At 52.5% G+C, this 11,024-nt stretch overlaps 4 protein-coding genes across 4 annotated transcripts; 1 reads left to right on the top strand and 3 right to left on the bottom strand.

Moving 5' to 3' along the window:
• Nucleotides 1–3,103: 3,103 nt before the first annotated feature.
• BP01DRAFT_121402 (uncharacterized protein) lies at nt 3,104–3,824 on the bottom strand. The gene has a single exon (XM_025570399.1). It carries the CDS (start codon nt 3,599–3,601, stop codon nt 3,197–3,199), a length of 405 nt encoding a protein of 134 aa, XP_025435090.1. The 5' UTR covers nt 3,602–3,824; the 3' UTR covers nt 3,104–3,196.
• Nucleotides 3,825–5,048: 1,224 nt separating this feature from the next.
• On the top strand, nt 5,049–7,177 carry BP01DRAFT_388930 (phenylalanine--tRNA ligase subunit alpha). The gene is made up of 2 exons (XM_025577878.1): nt 5,049–6,649; nt 6,715–7,177. The coding sequence occupies exons 1-2, from the start codon at nt 5,175–5,177 to the stop codon at nt 6,806–6,808; spliced, it is 1,569 nt and encodes a 522-aa protein (XP_025435089.1). The 5' UTR covers nt 5,049–5,174; the 3' UTR covers nt 6,809–7,177.
• A 929-nt stretch (nt 7,178–8,106) lies between these two features.
• On the bottom strand, nt 8,107–8,834 carry rps21 (40S ribosomal protein eS21; the record flags this gene model as incomplete). The annotated part of the gene is made up of 2 exons (XM_025571545.1): nt 8,107–8,341; nt 8,803–8,834. The coding sequence occupies 2 exons, from the start codon at nt 8,832–8,834 to the stop codon at nt 8,107–8,109; spliced, it is 267 nt and encodes an 88-aa protein (XP_025435088.1).
• Nucleotides 8,835–9,162: 328 nt separating this feature from the next.
• Nucleotides 9,163–10,872, bottom strand: BP01DRAFT_353435 (NUDIX hydrolase). Its single transcript, XM_025574183.1, has 3 exons — nt 10,502–10,872; nt 10,059–10,411; nt 9,163–9,976 (listed from the first exon to the last, which is right to left on the bottom strand). The coding sequence occupies exons 1-3, from the start codon at nt 10,561–10,563 to the stop codon at nt 9,372–9,374; spliced, it is 1,020 nt and encodes a 339-aa protein (XP_025435087.1). The 5' UTR covers nt 10,564–10,872; the 3' UTR covers nt 9,163–9,371.
• Nucleotides 10,873–11,024: the final 152 nt, after the last annotated feature.

Below are 11,024 nucleotides of genomic sequence, written 5' to 3'. Positions count from 1 at the left end.
TTTCGTGAGGTTGACTCGGAAAGGGGATGATGGATGGCAGTTTGGCACCAGCAGCAAATTGTGTGGAGAGAGGGGGGGCAAAATAACGAAAAACCAATGCAGTGGCCTCGGCGGATGAATGATTGGGCGAAGGCAGCAAAAGGCAGCACCCAAGTGGATAAGCCTGAAGCAAATGGCAGATGTTGACCAGAGATGACGAACTGACGGTGACGGTGGGATGGGGGGGAGGAGCAAAAAGATAAGATGATGATGATGATGATGATGAAGAAGGGGGAGAGGAGTGAGTTCTTCCCTACCTAGATAGGAGTGACAATGGTTTCGTGACACGAATGACCAGTAGGAGGAGTAAGTAGGTGGAAGACGGAGATGAAAGTAAAGGAAAAGATTGGATATAGTATTAGGACGACATAGAGGAGTTCGTGTTGTATGTCTATCTTCTGTCTGTCTGTCTGTCTGTCTGTCCGGTGGAGAATGGAGTGGATGCGAAGATCCAAGAAGGCTCAAAGAACTTGAAGATCCTCGGTGGATTTGGCGTGAATCAGAAAAGGGGAAAAGAATAAGAAGAAGAATTGAGAAACTGTCGGCAAGCAGCAGCAATGAGGTTAAGGCAGGCAAATTAAGGCAGGCAAGGCACAGCACAGCACAGCACAGCACAGCACAGCACAGTACAGTACAGCAAAGCAAAGCAAAGCAAAGCAAAGCACTGCACCTTTGGGAACCAGAGCCAACAACGACAGGCTGAGTGAAAAGTAGCCGGATCAGATTTAATGGATGGACAGCAGATGGGTAGGTTTAAGGTAGATCCAAAAGAATAGCACAGTAAAGATCGAGCGGGGAGGACGAAGAAATGGGATTATTATTGGGAGAGAGAGTGGAATAAAGGGGAGACTGTCGGATCAGTCAGCAGATTCATAACCTTCCAGTAACTGGTAGGTTAACCAGTATGCCCCGTCAAAGAGGACAAATGACAACTGTCTACGGAGTACGGTGTACAGTACAATCGCAGAACGCAGAATACTGATGGGAATGACCAGAGTAAAAAATTGTTCGATCCAAGTTCATATGTGAAGACCGCGATCGGGTCCCATGCGTGCAAGTCAACTGAGGCTGAGTTGAAGCAACGCCCCTGGCGACGAGGCAAAGCAACGAGGCGTGATCCGAGTCGGAGAGAGGAGAGAGGGAGGGGTCAATAGCAATCACTAAGTTACCATTCAAAACCTCGCTCAAACCGCAATCCATAGATAGTGAAAAAGTACTCCGTACACCGTCTCACTTATCAAGGGATCGCTGCCGCTGAACAGTTCCTCCAGTCAGCGGTTGATCTCCCACCCGGGAGGATCTGGAGAATTTTCCTTGGTTTTTCAGTTCCCCCTCTCCTTCTCCCCGCACAGGACTTCGAACGAGGACTGGAATGTACACATCGAGAGACAGACCAATAAGCATGTATATCTCATATTCTATCCTCTGCGTTGCTTCTGCATTATGACATTCAGATAGTGCTTAAGTGGCTATTCCATTTCTCTGCTTCCTTACCCAGCTGAGGATATAAGAAGAAAAGAAGGAATCTAACCTAATCTCCGAAAGTGACACGACCCTTGGTTCCCGGGGCTTTAGAAATCCTTACCTTTCCCCCCTTGGTCGAAGCAACGACAGCAAAGTTCATAACATGACAGTAAGTCATCAATCACTAATGCATTTTTTCAGCTCGCGTGGTGTGGGGGGGGAAGAAGGGGGGCGCAGGAAAACTGACCGGCTTATTTACAATCTTACACGGTATGTTATTATTTTATTTTGCCCGTTCTTCCGCGAACTGCCACTTTGCACCAAACAAGTACAGAATAACCATGTCTCATACGGTTATCGTAAGTGGTCCCCTTCCAAGGTGTCTCACACCGACCAAAGAAAGAACGAAGATTTTCACTCCTCTCTCTCCCTCTCACTGTCTGTCTGTCCCCTAGTGTCAAACTGCTTGTCAATGGATGTTGGTAGGTAGGTGGCGTGTGTGCCCTTGGCGCGTGTCGGAAAGCGAGCGACCTTGCCGCGTGAGCATGACTACAAACAATACAAACAATACCGTACCATACCGCCAGAAAATGACCACAACATCAACCGCACGGACATCCCTGCTTTGGGGGAACCTCCGGCGGCAGCCTGAGCCTTGAAGCACCAGGCAGCTTTCCTTTTGGTTGCCGAATATTGATTCTGGGGGGTCTGCCCACATTGCATGACTTATAGTATGCACTGGGTCAATGATATTTACCGGTACAAAGCAGGAAAGAATGAAGCCTTGCCGAACGAGCTCGATTTGGAGTATCAAGCAAGCGACTACGACCTACTTACTACATGCACGGCAGATTATCAAGACCAGTCATGTTCCCACCACTACCATTCATCGCGGTTCTATCCTCCATCACACTGCCTATGATGAAGACGAAAGGATATTAGGGAGGGGCACCGGAACAAGTATTCGGCAAGTCGACTACGTAGTGGCATTCGTATTGCCGGGGCTCCAGAAGCGGGTGAGACGTCGGGAAACGGCTTTGGCCTGTGTTTACCTATCACTATCGACTCAAACAGCACCAACGCTCTAACTGGTTGGCGACCGAAGGGAAAACAAAAAGCTGCGAGACGGGATGCGCAAAGACAGTAAAACCAGAGGGTGGAGGAAATGAAATCAAGAATGACTGCAGGGCAGACCGGTCTGGACAGACGAGACCACCGCAGGAACAGGAGGCCTCTGTCCTCTGTCCCGCGAGGTGGTGTTTCGGGCGCCCTTAGTAGCTACTTAGTACCGCAGAACTTGGTAAAGAAATGGTCTAGAAGTTGATCTATGACTTCATGTTTCCTGCTTGATTGTATCATCTTTCTTGCATGTAGTAATTAAGACACTGCCAGTGGTGCAGGTGCATGCCAGTCTAGCTATCATCTTTTCGGTTTGGATACATATCTTTCCCGCCCGTTGGTGTCCACTGGATGTCCGCCCAGGCGCACAGGTCCATGCCTGAGACATCGCCTGTTCGCTCGGGGGGGGAATCTCGATCGGATTTTCAATGTTTGGTCGTGAATCGCCAATCGATAATGATGCTGCTAGTAAGACTAAGTCGACGCCTAAGGTTCATCGGCTGGCATAAGTTTATTGGGTTACCAGCCGTGTTGGGCAATGATCCAACTCATTCTTTTGGATTCTCGATAACTACTAGTAGCCATTAGTCACGGCTGGGGTTGAGTGGAGCAGACCGCCTGCGAGACTGAAAGAACCATGGGATTGGAATTCCTCTATTTCCTTCTCGAAGTCTTTTCTATGGGGAGTGTTCGGGATGATCGCCAAAAAATTTAAGGTAAAGTCTGGAGAATGGCTGAAAGGGAAGTTAAGGGACCATCCGAGTGCTTGTCTTGAATCTCCCAGAGAGTTTCTTTGAGTTTTGATTACTTTCCGTGATGATACATACCTAGTAAACGGCATCACCATCATTATCATCACCATCATCATCATCATCATCATCACCATAAGAAATCCCCCCTCGGGAAGATCCAGTCCAGACCCAGCGGTCGCGTGCAAGACCCGTCGATGTCCTCCGATCAGCCAATCATGAAGATCCATACTGAGAAGAGCTTTCGTGGTTCACCTCTAACTAAACTGGGCTGGGAACTTTCATGCGAGGATCTTAGGATGCCAGATAATGAAGGCACATAACCAAACAGACGTCTGTGACTCTTGGTACTTCTGTACTTCTGTCTGGACTCACTTCCGTACTTAAACCACTGTAATCTGTGACCGAAGGGGTGGGAGGAGGAGGAGCAACAGCCTGGTCAATCCAGTGAATCTATCCAGAAAGCCCATTCACAGGAGAAGCTAAGAGTATCAGAATCTGCTGCTGCTGCTCCCCCCCTAAATCTTGCTTTTGAGGCAGACGCTAACCCTACCTGTCCATTATTTGCTGGGGTCTGTCGTCCTAAACTGCATTAGGTCTCGTTCACCGTTGCAAAGCCATGCCTTCCTGGCATCATCTCAGATACACTAGACTAGTCACTCCCTAGTATATCCAACCAGCTGCCAGCCACTACGGGACAAGCAGGGAAATAATCCTTCAGGTCACCAGAGATGGTGTAGCACTTGTCAACAGCTTCTGCATCATTGGACTTTGCCCTTCCCACTCCTCTAAAATACAGGCTTCCCCAGACCATGGTCTGTTAACTAAGTGCCTTGGTTCGGTCGACAGAGAATTATATATCACGTCTCTGTCCATTCGGATCTTCCGCGTCCTACACTCAGTAGTAAGTTCCCAGCATGTCATGGTTGCACACAGGCAATCGCCAGCGACAGGCATTTTTTCACGCTTAGTGAGGTGGCCAGGTCCGTCACGGGATGAATAATTTAGGAGAATCCCTCACTCTAAGACCCCCTAACGGTTGAGCGCAATGCGAAAGTGGTCGTCTACAGATCCTGCTGAGTTAACTTGATTTGCACGGATTGCTTCAATCGTGACTTGATGCAGCGAGCCTCATTACGAGAGTACTAGACTGTAACTAACTAGTACCCATCCTTCATTCCTATCCATGGTCTCTCGAGAGAGGGCTCTCTTGTTTTGGTGACTCCTGGCCTGAGCCCCTTGCAGTGGACAGGGCAGATGCTTGGGTCGACTACAAGTGATCCCATTCCCCTCCCAATACCTGTCATGGACAGTCGACATACATGGTTTTACCGGCATATGCTGTTGCACGGCAATCGGTTTCGAACTGGTCTCTTGACGACTTGAGCGAGATCATGGGACTTGGGTTGTGTAGTCCGTGGCCCTCCATGGGACTGCACACCTTAGATACATGTCCATGTCCAGCCGTCCGAAATCTGTAGGTCCTCCGCATAATCACTAGAGTAAAGTTGGGGGTGGAGCTTTAATGACTCGGGATCTCAGTGAAGACCATCCTTTAACTTTAGTAAAAGAATGACCGAAGAAGATGGCGGGGTACGAGCCGATGGCAGGTCACGGGACACAGCGGCAGTGGTTGTTCCCGCCCGCCGTACTGCAGAAGCCGTGCCCGAAAAGAGTCATAATTGTAATTGAAGTGGGCAGTGTCTGATCGGTGCCTCCACGACCCCTCCTGCTCTATTCACTCTCCCATTCCTCCACTCCCCTTCGGACTCACCTTCTGGGGACCATTCTTGGCTTGCAGTCATGGCGAGCGATATGACGAAAACCATTTTGGACGCTCTGTCCGCGTCCGACGCCTCTATTCTGTCCAGCGAAGCCTTCCCCTCCGTCCCCTCACTAAATATCAAGGCCTCACTGGACCGTCTAGCCTCCCGACAGATGGTCGAGTATGACACGCTCGAGAAAGAGATCGCCGTTCTGACCCCGGAAGGTGAAGAGATCGCCACCAATGGCAGCCACGAGGCTAAGGTTTTCCAAGCCGTGCTGGCGGCTCTGGATGGATTGAAGATTGGCGACCTGCCGGGCATTGTGGGCAAGGAGAACGCCAAGGTCGGCCAGGGCAATGCGTTCAAGAAGGGCTGGATTAAGAAGGACAAGGACCTCCTGCGGGCGACAACCGAGACGATCGTCGACGAGACCCGCGAGCTGCTGCTCACGGTGCAGAAGACGCAGACGGTGCCGGACGCCAAGGCGCTGACGGATCTGAAGCGGCGCAAGCTGGTGACGCTGCAGAAGGTGATCAGCTTCAAGATCGCCAAGGGCCCCAAGTACGCCCGCGAGTTCGTCAAGGAGGAGACGGACCTGACGGCGGAGATGCTGATGAGCGGCTCGTGGAAGACGGCGCACCTCAAGCCGTACAACTTCAAGGCCAAGGGTGCGCCCACCCCGGCCGGCACCTTCCACCCGCTCAACAAGGTGCGCCAGGAGTTCCGCAACATCTTCTTCGAGATGGGCTTCGAGGAGATGCCGACCAACCGCTTCGTCGAGACGGGCTTCTGGAACTTCGACGCCCTCTTCGTGCCGCAGCAGCACCCCGCCCGCGACCTCCAAGACACCTTCTACATCGCCGACCCCGTCAAGGCCGACCCCCCGCGCGAGGACCCGCCTAACGACCCCCACCAGATCAAGACCCTCCAACCCACCACCACCTCCTCCTCTTCTACTTCCCCCACCAAGACCCTCGATTACAAGCAATACTGGGACGACGTGCGCCAGGTCCACGAGAGTGGCAAGTACGGCTCTATCGGCTACCGCTACCCATGGGACGCTGACGAGGCGCTGCGCCTGGTGCTGCGCACGCACACGACCTCCGTCTCGACCTACGTGCTGCACAAGCTGGCGGCCAACCCGCGCCCGGCGCGCTACTTCAGTATCGACCGCGTCTTCCGCAACGAGGCGGTCGACGCCACCCACTTGGCCGAGTTCCACCAGATCGAGGGTGTCATCGCCGACTACGGGCTGACGCTGGGCGGGCTGATTGGGTTCATGGAGGTCTTCTTCGCCAAGATGGGCATCCACCAGCTGCGCTTCAAGCCCGCCTACAACCCCTACACCGAACCCAGCATGGAGATCTTCGGGTACCACAACGGCCTGGGCAAGTGGGTTGAAATTGGTAACAGCGGTATGTTCCGGCCGGAGATGCTGGAGCCGATGGGAATTCCGAAAGACATGCGGGTGTACGGCTGGGGTTTGAGTCTGGAAAGACCCACGATGATTAAGTACGTTCCTCCCCGCTTTCTTTCATCTGGCGTGAGGCCATTTGCTAACGGAGAGAACGCAATAGGTACGGCGTCAGCAACATCCGTGAACTCCTGGGCCACAAGGTCGACCTCAACTTCATCGAAAGTAACCCCGCGGTTAGATTGGAGAAGGACTAGACACCAAACAAAACTGAAACTAAAAAACCAGATAATAAAGGCAAGCAGGTAGCGATAGAGGCAGGAAAGGAATTGACGGTGGGGGTAGTGTTGAATGAGATAGAGAACCCAGAAGAAAACAGGGCAGGAGTTGTGCCTTTTTTTCTTTTCTTTTTCGTTGTTAATCTTTCATGTTGAAATGAATTTGCAAAAGACTTTTGAAAGTGTGGTGCCATCTCCCCGGTCCTGGCGTCTGGTAAAAAGAACAACTTATGTCAAGTGAAATGGATTACGAGGATTATGCCAGTGGATATGAGGACAAAGGTATATTCCATTCCTCTTTGAAAAAAGGAGTGTCGTATCAGATATGATCTGATCTCTTGGGAGGACTATATTAGGTACTATGATATCCTGTTCAAAAGAATCATGTAAAGTATGCTCCCTATTAGAAACTACTATACCAAATACATTCTCAAGGAGTCTTAAATGACTGTATAAGTGACTGCAACCCCCCCTACTTATGGAAGTGAAAGTCTGGCAGTACTTACGCATGAACGAAACCCGAATAAAAGCACCCAGTTTAATAATATTCATTTCTTGCAGGATAATGTCCCACCCGTATCTGTGCCCCAGTGCACGACTCTGCGACAGTGGCTCTTCAGCAGGCGGAGATGACTTCAATCTCCCGGCATTGGCATTTCTGATAAGGATTACTACAGAAAGGTTCTGAAAAAACCCCCCTCGCACATGGGACTATATCGAAAGGGATGGATGTTTGGTTTCCTGTCCGGTTCGTATCCAGGACACGAGAGGAGAAGGAACCAAACAACCCGGGGTTTCGACGAGGATTGCGTGGAGGCTTTTGATGTGCCGGTTTTTTGCTTTGGGGGAGGATACACACAGAGAGGAAATTGGGGACTACATTTGCTTTCATACAGAGTTTCGAAAAAGAGAAGAGACAGAGAGATAGAGAGAAAGATGGGGTGATGGTCGAGTCATTTGGTGGGGGATTTTTTTTTATTGAAATTTTTCTTTTCATTCAAGTTCTTTTTGGGGATATAAGATATATCATGATGTGACCATCACTTTCCAGCATGGGACACATCTCATCCTGCACACATGACAACAAAGTTAGCATGGATTCCCATCATCACGTACGCGGAATCGCAGCGTGGGCTGATCCGACGGCGTCACTGAAAAGCAACCATCTACAGCCCGCATCCGCAAAAAAAGGCAAACCAGAGTCCTTACCATCACCAAATACCCGACATCAAAAAAATTAAAAAATTGACACCACCCGTCGTTTCCGGTCCGTCCGCTTAGCGCTGACGGCTGGCGGTCCAGACGTTCTTGAGGTAGCCGTCACGCTGGGTCAGGCGGTTCAGGGAGTCATCGCTCTCACCACGGGCACGGATGAAACCGCACAGGGCGTAGGTCTGGTTCTCGCCGGTGTAGCGGCCGTTCTCGTCAACCTTGGCGATGGAGATCTGCACAGAGGCGTGGTCGTTGGCCTTGATGATGCGGTTGGTGGCGCTGCACTTGCGGGGCACGTAGCTGGAGACGAGGGTGTTAGCTCGTTAAGTTGGAAACATAGGCAAGGCTTGAACGGTCATGGAAGCCGAGTCACAGGCCCAGACTGCGCAAGACGACGGGCTGAAGCCTGGCGACAGTGGAGGAGTGCTTGATGAGAGGGTAGGATAACAGCAGCGAACAGAATCCCAATATGCGATTCGACCTGGTGCCAGAGAAGATATCCGATGTACAGCGCACACTTCTCCCGCTTGCGCTTTTCCATGTGGTCTCGATTCACATCTCATTATATCTCCCGATTGGCATTCCTGCAGGCGGAAAAAAACGGGCCTGACCAGGTCGAATATCGCACGTCGCATCCTGTCCTCCTCTTGTCCTCCATCCTCTTCGTCTCGCTCGTCCTCTCTGCAGTCGGTCTCCGCCATCGAGCAACCCCCAGACTGCCGTATCCCGGGGCCAAAAAAACTAGGAAAAGGTGTACGTACAGATCGACGATCTCTCCCTTGTCGTTCTCCATTTTGGCGAGGTTGGTGGGTGGTGAGGAACTTGAGGTTGACGAGAAAAACGGAGCGGTGCGCGGGAAATTGAGACGGGGGGCGGATGTGGTGAAATGGTGACCCGGACAACTTTCTGCGTTTCCCGGTTGTGGGTCATGTGATTGTTTGTCGAGGGCTTGCCGCTAAGGTTGCGCTGGATTAGGTAAGGCTGCACCTTGCCGGTTGGGGTTAGTGCGGTACGTGCCCTGCGGAGACTGTACGGAGTATGTATGATACCCGGCACAGCCCTCTCGTACTCTTTGCAACAGTTACATCTATGAGCGTATATAAGAGCACTATCATGTTTGACTTTATCATCTCTCTGTTTCTGACTGTAGAGGGCCCTCGTCTCAATGATAGGCCAGGTAGCGAATCGCTCTGGTCCAAAACAAGGGCCCGCATCTTGCAATAAGGTGAACAAGCCATCTATTCGAGGTGTTGCGCGAGCTTGTATACCAATATTCCACTTCAAGCATAGCAGAAACCCATTGTGATACCCCCAACTCCCACATCTTCTCTCATATCCGACCCTTCTCTCCAAAGGCGTCCTTCTTCCACCGTACCTCCAAATTGCGCGCCTCCCCCTTCGCAAATTTCACCAGCACCACCCGCTCCGTCTCTCCCTGCTTCGCCGTGCCTCGAAGTTCCGGACCCGGCTGATCCAGCGCCAACACCGTCCGTCCATCGGAGGCTATCCGCAGCATCTTCGGAGAGATGCACTTCTCCGCCCAGGTAGGCTGACCCGAGTGCACAAACTCGACCAACTCCGCCCGCCGCCTGCGCAACTCCTGCACCGACTCCACACCGCGAGGCTCCTTATCCAAGAACCCAGCGACCAGATGCAAGAGCAGGAACTGCGGCGGGAACAGGATGATCTCGCCGCTCTGCGCCAGGCGCAGCCATTCCGAAGCCGCCAAAAACCGAGCCTCCGTGACCTCGACGCCCCCATCGCTCGTCGGGATGTGGATCTCCTCCCGCTGTCCCTCGGACGGTACTTCATCGAGGACCGGGGTTGCAGCCTCTGCGTCCGCCGGGAGAGGGAGGAAGTACAGGTACATCTGCGTGGTGTACCGTCTGGTGTTGGTTGCTGGGGTGATCCAGCGGGTGAAGGGGATTAATTGGTCTTTTTGTAGGCGTGGTCGAAGGGCTCAGTAAGTGGAAGCATTGACAAGGAGGGGGCGGGGGAAGAAGAGGGAGCGCTCTACCTGTATCTGGTACCGCATTGGGGTTCTGCTGCTTCAACCACTCCGCAAAAGCAATCTGGTTCTGATGGATGGCGCGTCGACCCTTTTCGCGCAGATCCTCAGGGACGCTGAGCATCTTCCCGGAGACCGCATCCTTGGCGAGAAGAATGCCGCTCTCCTCGAAGAGCTCGCGGATCGCGGCGTTGCGGTACCAAGGGCCGTCCTCGTGGCGCTTGAGATCCTCCGCGGGCGGACATGGGCCGTCCTGGGAAGCGAGGTTCCCTCCAGGAAAGACGTGGGCGGAGGCGAATGAAGTGGAGGTTTTGACGCGGTGAAGCAGAAGGATCTCGTGTCGGGGGGAGACCAGGATCACACTGTACAGAGAGGAACTTAGCGAAAGAGTGGCCATACTACGAGTTGATATCTGACGCCATGTCTTCCTGTGTCGCCTGTACAGGACTCACCTAGAACTAGGCCGGGGAATCGCGGGACTGGGTTTCTGCTGCTTCGCTGTTGCGGACGCCATCGTTGGGGTGGTGGTAGCAGCAGCAGCCTGGTGAGATCTGGGGACATTGGAACTGGCTCGCCATGTGGTCTGTCGTGTGTAATATCTGTTATTGGAGGATGTGAGTGGGCAAGGGGAATACTTTCTACAAGCTGGAAGCCGGGGACCTCGGGCGAGGGCCAAGCGGTGAGGGGAAGTGGTGTGCACTAGCCGGGCGGTGGTGTAGCTGGTATTAGCCAGCGGGGTTGGAGGCATGTCCACTGTGTTTCACGGAGTATAGGCAGTCCTACAGGCTTCGACGGAATGGCTAAACCCAGCAGAAGACCTGATTGCAAGGGCAAGAGTGTTCAGTGTCCGCCGTTGTAGCGACAAGAGATCGGCACAAAAGCGGTCTACCCCGCGTCCTGGCTTGTGGCAGGGGCCGAGGTTGTATTTAGAAGGTATTATTAGTAGGGCTGTCTGTCAGGACGGACGAGTGGCTT

Source organism: Aspergillus saccharolyticus, assembly GCF_003184585.1.
Source record: "Aspergillus saccharolyticus JOP 1030-1 unplaced genomic scaffold BP01scaffold_3, whole genome shotgun sequence".
Taxonomy (NCBI): Eukaryota; Fungi; Ascomycota; class Eurotiomycetes; order Eurotiales; family Aspergillaceae; genus Aspergillus; species Aspergillus saccharolyticus.
Note: the sequence above shows the minus strand (reverse complement) of the source record. Positions and strands in the feature narration are given on the sequence as shown.

Bases quoted from the DNA above. Each gene is read 5' to 3' on its own strand.
- BP01DRAFT_121402 (XM_025570399.1), bottom strand. From the start codon at position 3,601: ATGGATCTTCATGATTGGCTGATCGGAGGACATCGACGGGTCTTGCAC.
- BP01DRAFT_388930 (XM_025577878.1), top strand. From the start codon at position 5,175: ATGGCGAGCGATATGACGAAAACCATTTTGGACGCTCTGTCCGCGTCC. The intron at 6,650-6,714 runs GTACGTTCCTCC...AGAACGCAATAG, and splicing joins GAAAGACCCACGATGATTAA to GTACGGCGTCAGCAACATCC.
- BP01DRAFT_353435 (XM_025574183.1), bottom strand. From the start codon at position 10,563: ATGGCGTCCGCAACAGCGAAGCAGCAGAAACCCAGTCCCGCGATTCCC. The intron at 10,412-10,501 runs GTGAGTCCTGTA...CTCTCTGTACAG, and splicing joins ATTCCCCGGCCTAGTTCTAG to TGTGATCCTGGTCTCCCCCC. The intron at 9,977-10,058 runs GTAGAGCGCTCC...GCCTACAAAAAG, and splicing joins CAATGCGGTACCAGATACAG to ACCAATTAATCCCCTTCACC.